Consider the following 15440-nt stretch of genomic DNA (forward strand, 5'->3'; position numbering starts at 1 on the left):
TCTGAAGAGAAGGTACTGTGCGACCCGACAGAAAGCCTGCAGCGCACCCCATTAGCTCCGCAATACAGTACTTGGTATCAAAGATCTCTGCTGTGAAAAGAAGAGATCAGCAACATACTGCAACCAGAAGATGAAAAGCAAAGGAAAATAAGAAAAGAAATCAACCCTCCAAAGCCCTAGCTAATTAAATGTATTATTGAAAAACTCAACAGAAACGATTGGTTGTATATATTACAACCATTGGTTCTATTACCAGCAGTAGTTAGTTGCTGCTCTGGGAACAAAATCATATTAGGAAATGGAACATCACACAGCTTTTAAGAATGGTTTAGACTCCTTAAAGCTGCTTTTGTAACCAGAGTTTTCTAGAGCCTCTATTTCTGCTTGCTATTGTGAGACCCACTTCTAACAACTGGTATTGCTACTGGGGTATGTGATCAATTTGAATGTGATGAACTAGCCCAGAATATAGGAAAACATATTCAGATGTAAGGAATAAAGCAAGCACACAAATAAACAAGTAAAGCCTGAATCCTGAAGCATATGCAGCACTTACTCACACAGGACTTTTAAATCTATGGGTCATTTTTCAATTTCTAGAAAAGCAAGCAGCTTAGACAAAGAACAAATAGCTTCTAAAATATTTTTCTAGCATAGAGTGTCAAATCCACAAGCTAACATTTGGTCCACCTGAGACCAAGCTCAGTGATAGATATTAAAGCTAGAAATATGCAGAAAATGAACAGATACCCTTAAGCTCCAAAGGTTCCCCAGGGACAGTGCATGGGCAGTGGGAGCCATAAATATGTGCTGATCGAGGCAGGGGACTGATAAGATGCAAGACTTACACCTGCAGCAGTTAAATTCCATCTTGAAAAGAGAGCAAAAATACCCCTTACAGTGAGTAGACACAACCACATCGCATGAGGAGGTGATTATAAAATGGTCCCTTCATCTACTGGTTACGGCAGTTTCTGGTAGCAATGATAACTGCCTCCACTTTTTACTGCTGCTTGCTGCTGTGACTGCCTACAGCTTGACTACTGAAAGACACTAAGCTAACATGCCTACTCAGGAGCTGCATTTTAGCCCTCATTCTTTTACTATGTATGTTCCCTTCAAAATGAACTTGAGATACAGTGAGTGTTTTCTTACTCAGAGATATGGCTGCATGGCAACAACAATAGCAACAAAAGCCCAAAAGCAATGATTCCCTTTGAAACTACAGTGTCAAAAACCTCCAAACCCACTAGTAGCAGAAATGGTCTAAAATACACTCAAAAGCATAAAACCAGAGGGGAATAAAATATTGGGGGAGGAGACAACAAGCTAGTAGATTAAAATGTACAAGAACTCTTGTTTTCCTAATAAACCTCTTGGGACAGATGTAGCTGTTAGTAGGATAACTTATTTCACAGGAGGAAGCAAAATTTCAAACTTGCACTGCCAGTCCAGAGATCTGATAATCCATAAGCACATGTTATTTGCTCTTTTAACCATACTAGAATTTGGAGGTAAACCCCTTCAGAAAAAGGTATGTAATAAACTGCAGCTAGTAGTCACTTTACACTATAAATACCTCTGACTGCAGGCAAGGGAACATCTCTCGTAACTGGAATACATTTTTTCCCTACTCAATAAGGGAATGTGCCCAAGATTTTACCAACAGGAATTTGCAGGTGCATCATTATGTGACCAAGTTTTCATGACTGTTCACTTCTGTTAGTCTCCCAATTACCTCATGGGAAGCTCATCGCTGGTCAGCAGCTTTGCAAACCTGGACACCTCCTTAGGTGACCAGGTGTAGGCTAAGGAGTCTTAAGATTGAATTCTACTTTTTCCTAAAGTAACCTATCTTCATCTTTCTACCTAAAATAGTCAGCTTACTATAAAGAAAAGGTACAGATCCCAGTTGTGCTGACTTAGACAACTCGCAAGATAAACTGCTGCTTCAGTATTTTTTTATAATTCCATGGCCACACAGCAGTACAGCTGTTGCTGAATCATCTTCACCTTCCCAAATGAGCTGGTTTCTGAGTGGAAGGTACTTTGAAGATCTGCTCAATTGCTGATAATCTGATTTGTCAGGAGCAGTCTTCACCATATGCCTGTTGAATAGTTGTGGTAGCATGCCTTGAACTTTCATTCATGCTTCCAAAAGTTCTTAAGGGTTTAATGCCTCCATGAAGTCCAGAACAAAACTCTGCTGTAAAAACTTCAGAAACTCAGGCAAAGATTATGCAGTCTTTTCTCTCTCAAAATAGGTTTAGACATTTGTTTTTTACTGTAACATATACACTTGAATTAACTGTAAAGGTTTATGCAAGAGCATTTTCATAGGCACAGTATGTGTGTTCCTATTATATGAACAATTTTGGTATCTGAGATAGAGCTGTAGTCAAGGTATCACTACACCATATGGGCCTAATGCTCACCACTAGCTATCAAAATGCATATAGATCAGTCTTTTGTGTTTTTAGGTCTCAAGAAAATAATGAGGTCACATAGCCTGGAAGTCTTCTAAATGCTTTAATAAAGTCCTCCCAAGTCTGTTCCAGGAACTACAACAGCACTGAGGGTAAAAGGTACCCTCAGTGCCACTCACCTGTCCACTTTTACTGTAGTCTCCTCCAGGCCTACCACGGTAACAATTAGCACACTAAAAAGCAACAGACATTTGTACTGGCAAAACTTGGCCACTAATGCTTCAGTGTTATTTATTAATTGCTAGTTTCTAGCTGTCATACACATTTTATGCACTAAAGAATCTCAATGAAATAAATAAAACCCCTGTAATGAGCTGAAAAAAGGTTTTTACTTTTATCCCGTTATTTCATTTGAATTCATATTTAATTCCAATGTTGAGTGTGATGACATTTGAAAAGCACTTTCTAACTTCAGCCTTATAAGTATTAATTATTACATAATCTTCAGCAGGGCTATATTGTAATTATACAGCTATACTGGATTTCCTGATAAAATCTTCCTGCAAATGTCTCTTGCCTTGGAAAAAATATAAATAAACGAAGTTGTGGATGACTTACCAACAAGGCTGGTTCCCTATAGGTATGTTAGACCAGCAAGGAAGCCTGAGGCTATGCTACTCTCATGTGAGGTATGGCAAAATACTCTGCCCCAGTCTTAGACCTTATTTTAACAATTCTTCCATTGTAGTAGATTCAGAGATGGCAAAGAGAGAAGCCACTTGCTTGCAGAGGCAGTAATGAACTCATAGTCAGGTAAGAAAAGGTATCATTTTGTAAGCAAAAATTCTACTAGAACTTAATTCACAAGGAAATAAAATTGCTTGTTTTCTCCTAACACTAGTTTTAACCCAGGCTTCAGAACATACCATGCATATCAAATATATCTGAGTTGCAGCCAGTCTATCATTTCTTCTTTTGGCCTTTTGCAATGATACCGCCTTACAGTGCCCCAAGAAAACAGTATGCAGCAACACTGTTCCACAGTAAGTCACCTCAGCTATACTCAAGTGAGTTAATCAGGATGGAGATACGAATTTACAATGTGCTTTTCATTATTTCCTTACTTAGATGGATTGTCAATAAAAACCAGACCTGACTGAATCCTGTTAGCTTGACATTTCCGGAAAGCGCTGCTTATAAAGCAAGCTGAAATGCTTTATTGGGACAAATCCTGCCCAGTGCAGCTACTGGCAACACAGAGGCTTTCTACTGTATCCTTTGCTCTGGAAAAACACAGCTTTCTCTCATTACCAGCCAAGGGATAGCACAGTGAATAGTAATTGGCTGATTTTCAAGCACACACTGAATCCTACCTGCATCAAGCTAGCCAGTCAGCCAGCCCTGCTGCCTGCACACTGCTGTATGTGAAAATTGGCTTTCACAAAATGAAACGTTCAAAGTGCTTTCAAGTCCCATTAGCTTTCAACAAGGCTTAGATTACTAAGTGACTGAGGAGCATGTGGAAATTTTATGTATAGCTCCCACGACACTGACCAGTGCTTTGGCTGGCTTTCTATACCACCTACTCCTATATTTAAGGAGTCAGCACTAGACCTCTCACAGGAATAAGAAGAGGGTAAGACTGACCTGTAAATTCTCCATCTATTTCCAAAAATAAAAAGAAAATAAAAACACTGCTATTTACAATGTATAGTAGTGGGGAGCCAGAGTCCCACTGTTTTACGAAAAAATGCAAGTGTTTCACAGATAGCTAAAATAAAAAACCACTAACGCAGAACACCATTCGGAACTCCCAGTTTAATATAGCGATACTTAAAAATACATATCCTTTGAGCAATGACAAAACTGATTACTCCAGAGATTTTCTTCTTTAAAATTGCTCATTTCATAAAACTAGATAATAAGTTTGAAAATGCATATTTTCTAATTGTATGTATATTCACATAGACATCAACTGTAGGCTAGGGCTGGATCATTTCTCTTGCTGGCATTTCCTCTGATCCTATTTTGCAGTGATTCTGTGGCTAGTCATATGGGGGGATGTGGTATTTATTCTCTGGAATATCATATGGCATTTTCTTTTCTCTATTGATACAGATCTAACTGGGCTGGAACAGCACCCATCTCAATGCATTATTTTGTCTGCATTATGGTACCATGCAGAAATCCCAGTCCGGGACTGGAGCTCCACTGTAGCACAAGTGCATCACTTATTAGATGCCCATGAATACACAAAAGGTGTTCATGCCCCTCACAGTTACAAGAAGCCAAACACACCTTGAAAGACAACAGAAGCAAGGTAGAGTTTGAATGAACTGAACAGTCTCGGTACAATATACAGCAACCACAACACGACCACTTCTACCATTCCTGAAAAATCTTACATGTTCCTGTTCCATGTTAGTATTTCCACCATGTTCAGAAACAAGTCATTGCTCCACTTATTTTAAAGTCTGAGACCACACTTTATTTGTGCACTCTTGACAGGTGCTATTTAAGACGTTTTTATAATACTACAGCTAATGCTGCCAGCTAAGTTTCCATCTAATAAAGTGTTACACACTTATTGATTGACATTTCTCCATGGCTAGATTTCCAATACAAGCTCAGTTTGTTCTATTTGAACGAAAAAAAATGAAAATGTCATATGGTTTCCCAAAGAATAAATAGCACATTTCCACAACACCTTTTGACTGCTCACAGAAGTACTGCTGACTGGTAACAGAGGAACTGGCAGCATCAGAAATTGTCCAGATTTAAACAGTTAGCCTGAGATGAGACAAAGCTGAATGCAATAAAAGCTGTGTACATATGTGTACATAGTACTACTGTCCTAATGCTCATATGTATCCTTATGCCACTCAAGAAAGCTGCTTTTTCAGATCTTAACTGCAGGAAAAAAACAAAAAAAAACCCCACCCCATCAAAACAGTGTAGTTGTAGTTTAATGTCATTCATCCAGTGTAACAGAGTAACTCTTTCTTTCATAAAATTTGCTTGCCCCAGAGCAGAGATGTTAAATGGTCTGTTCCTCTCATTAACATTTTCTCAGACTGGGTAAATCCAATATCTTCCAAATTCTGAATTACATGTAACGCTCATGGGGCTTAAAAATTCCCTAGAGTTATGTGGGATACCTGAATAATGCCAGAGCCTTGAATCTTTACCGTGCAGCTTTTAAGACTGCACTGCTGGACAGTGGCTTGCAGGGAGTGCACTTCAGTTTTTTCTTCTATGAAACAGAAAAGCTTTAAATAATGCAATTGTAATTAGGGGCCTTGATGTATTTTCTGGTGGAGTGTACTGGCTACAGAGAAGTAGGTCTCACTCACACATGGACCTTCTTTCTCTCTATGTCCTACAGACATTTTAATTGTTTAATTACAGTCAAGCATCTTGGAAGAATGATAGGTGACTCATCTGGGAACCTGAGATACAGGTATAAACATATTCAGATGGAACAGCAACAAGAGGTGTTGGCTCTCTGCCTGAGGTCACAGCTCTGACTGAAGGCTTATTCCAGGAGGCTTGAGACCATGGTTCAGACTGAACTGTCTTTGTGAAAGCAGTCCAACAGTAAGTTTCAGTTGCTGAATCAGTGTTTTCCACTAAGAAAGCTGCTTTTGTTTCTAATTTGTGCATTCTTTTCAATAAGCGTGATTTGCATCATGGAAATATGAATACCTATTAATCACTCATTCTAAATAGCTCATCTGAGCTTGGAAAGACTAACACATACAGATTTTTTTTGGTAAAAAACATGCTGCATCTAACATTTCCAAAACAAAAATCTTAAGTAATTGACTTGTTGGACTGGGTTCTTCATATCAACTTGTAATGCAGAATCAATTTTGATGATGGATGAGAAGTTTAAGATCATTTTATCCCCTTCAGTAGAAGGTTCCTTAGGGAACGGACAAAAGAACCTAATTAGTTTTTTGCATTTCTACTTTCTATTTCCATGTTGAGTCAATCATAAGCATCAGGATGTAATAAAATCATCACTATTCTCTAGCTCAAAAATATGAGTTCATTTTGGCTACTTGTTTCTTTTATTTTTCCCCAAGGACCTTATTGTGAAAGAATGTTGCCCATGCATGTGAATAAGATATTCAGAAGCTGTATTTTTTAAACTTTTACTGGGAGTTTAAGTGCATTAACATGAACACTTTACCTACATGAACAAACAAGATAATTTAGTCTACATTAAAGCATAAGTAAAAATGCTAGAAAAAACCTCTGTCATAATTTATTGTCCTGGTAAGTATCTCATGAGTGAGACGTATCACTCACAATGTAAATTTATATTTAAGGATAGAGAACACTAGTACATTTATTCCTTCCTCACAGAAATAGTCAGTATCAAACAACTATTAGTCAGATCAAGATATATACAAAAGTAATAGAAATAAATGTGTATTGGATATTTTTCCTTTTAATGTCAAGGTAATTATGGTTAAAAATCAAATCTGCATCACAAAAAATTCAGCACTATTATTTATTGTTATTTTTGGGGACCACCTGGTTATTTTCACCACCTCAAGTAGGAAAGGGCAATGTTAACATTTTAATTCTGTTTTTCATTACATTTTATGGGAGACTGGAGTATTTGATACACACTGTAAACCAGGAATACCATTCTAACATGCCATGTATTTGTGCTTAATACAGACACAATACATGAGCATGCTTGCAGCAGAATGAGATTTAGCAGCAGCAGAGGGAATCTCCACAGTCTACATCTGAATATGCAACTGCATGGAAGGATAAAGATGGACAGGGAAAGAAATTAATCCAGTAAGTCTGTATCTTTTCTTGTTTGCAAAGGTAGTGGTAGTGCTTCAAAATCACCTGGACTGTCATGTGCACTGGTGGCCATATCCATATAGAGATTTCAGTTGCCACCAAAGGATATGTAAGAGAGAAAAGATGACAGATTTCAAAGACTTGGATATGGTCACAAGACAAAAAAAAACCCCCAAACTCAACAACAACAGCAAAACCAAAAACCACACAAACAAAAGCCCCCAACTCCCTCCAAAACACCCACAAAAAACCCCCCCCCAAAACCCCCAAACACCAAAAAACCTAAAAAGCCCTGCCTTATTTTTTTCTTGATACATTTGTTTCTGAAATACATTCTGTTTTGTAAATTTGCTACACTCCTTTTCTTCCCTAGCAGATGAGAAGACCCAAAAGCATTCTTCCTCCGGACGGCTGAAGACCATTTGGTAAATACACTTCACAGAAAAAAGATGCTTTGCCTATGTGATTTTCTGACAAACTGCATTTCTCTGCCTCTTTTCTGCTTTAGCATTAGGCTTCACTGATTAACAGGTGTGTTAACAGTACTCTGTCAAGAGTGCTAGGTACCTTCCCTATCAAGCCCAATTTATGGCTGATTCTTTGTTGAACATGGAAAACTTCTCATCACACATCAGCTTTTCATAATTTTCCTTCCCCTAAAATATAGACATGCAGGTGAATTTGTAAGGCTGATGCTGTATACATCTTCCTCGAACAAAAAATGGATTCTAGTGCATAATATAGCAATTAGGAGTCTAAGCAACACTAATAGATGGTCACCCTTATAATGTTCTTTACTGAAAGTGTTTGGTTCACAAGGACAGCGTGTTCAGCTTTTGAATTTAAGAAAAAGGATAACTTCCTTGTTTGCAGAATATATTTTATAGCCACATTTTTTAAAGAGGACCAATATATTACTTTTCACACAATCTTCTATTTTCTACATTACAACTTTGAAACATTCCCATTTGCCTGATTTGCCTCTAATTATTTACTGCAGACTCTCATTTCTCTTACTTCTTTATTCTGATATGCAGAGATCTGTTGTAACTTTTCTAGTCTGATTTTCACAACAGAGAAATCAAACCAATATCTTGTGTTTGAGACAAAGATCTATATATGCTCTGAAGTCCTTTATGTCTGCTTTACTGCAGCTCAGTCTGTGTGGGGGAGATGATAGGAAGAACTGCTTTTTCTTCCTCTGTGGCTTTGACAATGCCCTACAGAAAAAACATCGTTTTCTCAAACTTGTTTCACAAGCCACATCGACAAGCAAGTGCAAGAACAGCCTGCATGGGATTTAGGAATTTATATTGGCAAATAAATATTAAATAATTATTTATATAGTATCTAGAGCTTGTTTGTACTTTCAGAGAATTTCCAAAGGTATATGAAAGGCGGGTATCTATTCCATGCAAAATGTAGTCACACGCGAAGAATGCAAGTGCCTTCACCTAGCAACGAACCTATCAGCGGCTTTCTAACACTGCTCCTGTTTCACTTGGTCTATACACAAAGATTCAGGGAAACGACACACTGCAACAAAGCCTAAGTCAACTTTGTATCTATTAGAAAACTATGCTAGCTCTGCACTTACAGCCTTCCACCTGAACGGGGTGTCTCATTCCCTGCACAAACAAAACTACCACACAGCCGACTGCAACAAAGATGGGAAAATACAGAAATCATGAAAATAGTGAAAGATAGCTGTTCTGACAGTTATCACTAAAACCTCCTATTACAAATGAAGAGGCAGATAGAAACTCTGGTATTCTCATGTACCATAAAGTGGCAACTTTTTAAAAGTTTTGACTTTGATGGTTACCAGTTTTTAGTACACACAGTTCCTTTTTGTCCTCAACACTAGTGAAAGTACCAATTTTTAACAGATACTCAAACATAATTGTTATCACGAGTCTTTGGTGGGTAATGGTAGCAAGAGAGCTAAGGTGAATTTACCATTCACAATGTAACCTGGAGATGTCACGTTCATATGTAAAGGGTCTAACTTCTGTACATGTATGGGTCAGGGCAAAAAAGTAACTTCTTTGGCGTTTGTCACCACTATGGCAAAACAGGTGAATGGGGTTCTAGAAAGACTCACGTTTTCAAAGGGGGGCTTAGAATGGGCTCATCTCTCTGTCTGAAGACAGCTGGCCTCAACCATCTTTTTAATGTTTTGAAGATTAAGAAGTAAAGAACAGCATCAAACACAGTTGAATCCTTAAGATTAATACAGGTACATAGAATTCAATCACTTTGTATATCTATCAGGAAAACAGACTGGCTGTTTTCAGTCCCACATCCTGCAAAAAATGACAGCATCTATAAAACTGAAAAATTGTGGACAACTATTTTGCCTTGCTGTTATTCAATTCTCCCTGAAGTAATTTTGAATGCTAATATTCATCTGGAGGCTAAAACCATAGAAGGAAGAGTTTCTTTGTAAAGAGAAGTGTGGAACTTCCAGACTGCTGTAGTCGTGACAACTTTTTGTGACAAAAAACCAAAAAAAAACATGCCAAGGAAGTTAAGGGTATTGTTATTCAATGCACTATTTTTGCTTCAGATGTCTAAAAGGGAAGTTTCAGTTTGAAAGAAAATGTGTTTTTGTTTCTGAAAACCCTTATTAAAATGTTCACACAGCACATACAGTTATGTGTGGAAGAAAGACAAGTATTTTGCAGAAAAGAGAAGGAATATGAAAGGGGTTATTAGAGTGGCAAGTTTATGCTGTTGGTAGTGAAGACTGTAAACATTTTTCTTGTAAATATTTATTTTCAAAAGTTTCTAACTTATTCCTAAAAAACTCCTCCTGACTGAAACTTGACTTGATGTCTGTCTCCATAATAAGCAATACAGAAAGCAATTTAGCATCTGCTTTACAACAGAGGAAAAAGAAGAGGTTGAAAAGCTACACTGCTCCATTGTATCTAAAATTGTTTTATTTTCAAGAGTAACTTTTTATAGTCATTAAGATATGCTCTGAAGTACTTTCACAAAACATCTTAGATCCGGCTCCCCTGCATGCTGCAGCAAGCAGAGACAATCTGAACTGTGGGGAGTATTCAAAAGTCTGAGATGCACAAAAGAATGTACTTCATATATGAAGACATGCAGCTTGCATGTGAGTATCTGCTGTTTCACATGACTGACCTCCTTGAAAACCAGCCCTGGTGAAAATGGCCATGAGTGATGCTGCAGAACTGTGTTAACATTTGTTTGTCACTCATCATTTACAGTTGCTGGTACTGTGGAGGAGGAAGCATCCAAAGCCCTTGACAGAGACTTGCTAAAAGAAGCTACAACATAGCTCAGTAAACTACCTGAGCTTCAGGAGACACAGAACAAATACATACAAACCCAATTATTTTTTCCTGCTCAGTAATCAAGGTGAGACTTGCTAGATCAGAAGTCATACACTAATCAGAACATCCAGCAGTGTCTGTGAGAATAAGCACTGTACAAATCTTCAACCTAATGCTCTCATAGAAGGGCCTGGTTAAAATTCATTGATTACCTAACTCCTGCGAAAAAAATAACCCTTACCTGCCAGTAAATTCAACAGATCATACAAGAGCTTGATATTCTCCTATAAAAAGAAGAATTATATCCATGGGAACAAGGGATATATAAAGCAAAATAACGAGTTTTTAAATTGCACCAGCCTGCTGGTTCTGCATGACCCAATATGCTGGCTTTTGACGAGGGATTCTTTTTAATCATGGTGACTCAGGTGCGGATGCCATCTGTTGATGCCAATTACAGCAGATCACCAAAAGTCTTTATTAGCTGTAAATTCAGTCTGCCACTCACATTATACTTATCGCATAAAGGAAAATTGATATTAATTTTGTAATTGAAATTGCACACACTGAATGTATTACTCTTAAAAGCTGAAGCAAAATAATTTTTGATTTTTAGTTGAGAAAGCCTCCATTAAGAAATTCTTTTAAAAAATGTTTCCTCCCCTAATTCAAGGTAGCAGCAGGATGCTATGAATGCCAAGGTGGAAAGCTACTCGTCTGCATGTCAGACTCTGGTTAGTATGAAAGACAGTAACACTTCAATAAACAGGTGATTAGGCAACTCCCAGCTCTGTTAAAAGCAGATTGGTAGTCTATTACAAACTGATTAAATTTGCCACTTCTTCACTTCAAACAATTATATTTGCTCATTAACACTTGATATGTTGAATGCAGCTTAAGAACATAGGAAAATTAAATATCAATCATTCTAACTCCTCAGAGATTTAAAACTGACTCACATAATGATACTTTCCGTCAAAGAACAATAGGCATGTGCACCTGTGAAAGCTGCTGTGGAGGAGAAAAGGGAGAATGGGAAAAGTTATTTAAAGACTGATGAAAAGTAGGTATCAAGGGAATTAAAAATTCAGCTTAACTGTTGTGCTGCATGATGTATTCATACATAGCTGATGAAAGTGTGTTCTAAAACAGAGCATGGACATTGCTGGCTGCACTGCAAGTTGTGGCACATGACTGGCTTACTAATAAAGGCAGACATAGAATAGAATCATAGAATATCCTGGCATCCACAAGGATCATTGAGTCCAACTCCTGGCCCTGCACACACCAGCCCGAGAATCACACCATGTGCCTGAGAGCGTTGCTCAAATGCTCCTTGAACGTGATGGGTGGGCAGCAGAAGTGGAAGAGGAAGCACATTTAAATGGCTCATATTCTAAGATCACAAATTCTGTAAGTGTAAAACTCTGGTCTAAAAGTGTAATATTGACACTAGTGAAGTGGTTCTAGAAATAACATCTGGGTCTTGCCCCACTGTCATCTGAACACGAAGAAGCACCACATTTGAGACTGTGGAAAGCTAAGGTACAGCAAGGCAGAGATACGAAACCTCCCACTGGTGGAAGTGGGGACTGGAGGCAGCAGACTGGGATATTTAAGAAACAAGTTAAATCACAGCAAGACCCCTTATTTGACGTGGCCAACATTTTATCTGCTTTGTTAAAAAAATCCTTAAAAAGTATGGGACCTCTAAATCCAACACATGTTAAGATTATTTGGAGCATATTATACTCAGTACTCTGGCTGGCTCCCTTAAAAGGTTGAAATAACATCTGTGGGTGGAGCTCAGCTTTTTCAGATCCATGGGCAAATGCAAGAAGCTCTGTCACAGACTACCTATTACAAAAAAGATTCCCTCCAAGCAGTGGAGGAGCAATCAAATTTTCACACACGTGCTATCCAAGCACAGGCAGGAGATTGGCATATTGTTCAATATTGTGACTAAGTAGTCACAGAAGACTCATTCTTCCCATTTGTTCCAGCTCTGAACTTGACCAAAAAAATAAATAAGGATTGCATCAGAATGCGCAAATTATGTCTTTAAAGACAAGTACAAATTGAAAATTAATTTGCATGTTGATAAAAGAATAGGCTCTTTTTCTCGAGCAAGCTTTTAAATGATGGCCTGTAAAACTGTCTCTGTAGAACCCTGTGATGAATCCTCCTGCCAGTGTTTAAACGTCTTTTGGTCCTCTACCAAAAGTTGCTAGCTGAAGAGTTTTGTATATTAAGGACCTGGAGCCTAGTTATCATTGAACAGTTAAGAGAACACACATTTTCATGACACTGTTGTCTCTCTGAACAGTTACCAACTATTTCTACCATGACTCATTTCTTTTTTCATGAGTAACATAATGCTGAGTAACTTCTTTGAAAAAGGATGCATTCTGCTTTTTTACTCAAAACCTATTTTAACACAAAGGTAAAGGACTGCTTACTTGAAATACCTGAAAATTTGATAATAATTCCGTTTCCTCGTTTTTACCTAAGTGATCGAGTGGACTCTACCTTGGATATTGACTGTGGCAAAAATGCATGTTAGAGAGAATAAACTGCCATTCAAGTACCAAAACCTCTTAGCCTCACATAACCAGAAGGAAAAGGTGATAAACTTACCTTGTGTAGCAATGTAATGATTTGGTCTATGATAACCCTAGAATAAATTGAAAAGAAAAAAAAATCAGTAGTATGCACCTTGGCTATGTTCCTATGAGTGAAACTTCCTTTAGGATAGTATTCAGTAAATGTCACAACAGTACAAATAATGTATTAGATGCAAAAGTTCTTTCCATTTGGAAAAAGGCAAGTGAAAAAGGAAACAAAAGCAAATGTGTTTTCTGCAAAATACTTAAGTTGCAGCCTTGTACATTAGGGACCAGAAGTAATATGTTCGTTCAGTCCCTTGTTGGCTCTGCTGAAAATGAACAGCATGAAATCCTCCCTAGCCCTTACAGTTAATGGCACTAGCTGCTCATGGAGTCTGAGATACACCTTCACCAATTGCTATTGACTGCAAAGCCTACCCCTTTTTTAACAGTTAAACAATGTCAGATTTGCATTCAGCCTGGGGAAGGCAGGAGGGCATGGTGTTCAGTCTGCCCATGGTGATTTATTTACGTTTTATTTCTCAACAGTAAAAAGGAGGATAAGTTCTTTGATTAAATCTTTTGGTATGAACATACCTTTTCAGGACAAACATAATACAACTCTGATGACAAGAGCAACTTAATCACAAGTTGGCCAAGCAATAAAGACCAACACTCTAAGCATTCTTTGCAACATAGAACAGGTTGCTAAAATGTAATGATAGCATTTGTATAGTATTTGATTTTCTGATGTGATGGGAGTGTCACCAAATGTTTAGATCATGTACAAGTATGCTGATCAGTTCAGTTGTAGGACTGTTAATATTTGAATAATGGTTATGATGCATTGTCAGTCATCAGCAGGAAGAACTTAAGGCTGTAGCATGCATGCCACTGCAATTTCTTTGTGAAAGAGCAAGGAGAAATGTAGTGATACAAGGTGGGAAAGAATCAAAACAATTGAAGATACTTTGAATATTACAGAAAGAATAACATGAATTAAAAACTGATTTCTTTACATGACATTGAAGCAAAATTTGGAAGTCTATGAACTGAGAAGTTCAGAGAGCTACAGAGTGGGTTTTTTTCCTGCTATGTGTTACCTAATTCTTAGTGCCTGGGATCAAACACTTCCATTTCCCAGTGAAAAAAAAAAAGCATGGGAAAAAATACATCATAACCATTGTGTCTATGATGGTGCCATTCCCTTATTAACATGTTATACTGACAGCACGACAACTCTAGTAATAACTGCATGCAAGAGCAAAATTAAAGCTGCTCCTGTAGTAGAAAAAGCAGTGCTTCCAATGGAAACCTGACTAGCAAGATTACAAACACTCATGCTGTGTTTTGTGGCAGAGTTGTCTTTGGAGGATGCCTGCAGTCCTCCAAGCTCTGCAACGAAGCCATCTGCTGAGGATGAGAGAAAGACTTCTGCTTCTCAGGCATTGTTTCTTCTAGAGCCACATTCTCTCCATCCTTTTGAACTCCATAAGCAAAAAACCCCTGTTTTCTATACAGCTATCTATCAGCATTTTATATGAGACTGTATGATCTTTAGTTCTCACATACTAAAATATTTTAGTGTAAGATCCAAATCTGACACAAGAACATAGCACTAGCCTAAAATGAGAACAATCCTGAATGTTGGAGGAAATGTGAAAGTGAATTCAAATCCAAGTCCCCAGTGTGAACTCTCTTTCCTTCCACGACAGATTACTCCCTTCAGAGATTAGTGTGGCGTCTAACTAAATGTATTTCCATATATGCCTTCACTGCTTGGTGGCTGTGCTATACTTTCAACAGCAAGGGACTGAGCAGAAATCTGAGCTTAGTTTAATGATTCTTGAATGTGCTTATAAACATCAGTAACGGAAGGTATCTTCAGAAAGTTCCCTCAGACTCTGGATTGTTACAACTGAAGTACCTACTTTTCTTATATAGCTCTAGTTCTCCAACATTCTGAGAAAAAACATCCATTACGTTCGTGTTTCATACTAGAAATTAAATTTGAACTGCAACTGTGACACCATTTTTCAAAGATGCAACTGCTGAACAAGAAATCTTTAGCAGGCACAGTTTCCTATGAAGCAACACTTGTTTTACTTAGCCTAACATCTAGCACTCTATGTAAACAGTAAAATTACTAACTTTGCTATCCATAGACTTCTGGCTTTAGATAAATAATATTGGCTTTTTAAAGATTTCCAATTCTACTTTTGAGCTCATTCTTTCAACCAAAAACACCTTGTCTCTTAAAGAATTTATTCTAA

The 15440-nt window shown here is 37.7% G+C and overlaps 1 protein-coding gene across 14 annotated transcripts in view; it reads right to left on the minus strand.

Annotated features, from left to right (window-relative positions):
• Positions 1–15440, minus strand: part of PTPRM (protein tyrosine phosphatase receptor type M) — a 463481-nt gene that overhangs the window by 38366 nt on the left and 409675 nt on the right. For all 14 annotated transcript variants that reach the window (XM_069004459.1, XM_069004462.1, XM_069004458.1 and 11 more), the window contains one exon: positions 13199–13235. In XM_069004459.1, the coding sequence (XP_068860560.1) occupies positions 13199–13235 (37 nt within the window). The remainder of the gene's footprint in view (positions 1–13198; positions 13236–15440) is intronic.

This window comes from Aphelocoma coerulescens, chromosome 2 (assembly GCF_041296385.1).
Source record: "Aphelocoma coerulescens isolate FSJ_1873_10779 chromosome 2, UR_Acoe_1.0, whole genome shotgun sequence".
NCBI classification, from domain to species: domain Eukaryota; kingdom Metazoa; phylum Chordata; class Aves; order Passeriformes; family Corvidae; genus Aphelocoma; species Aphelocoma coerulescens.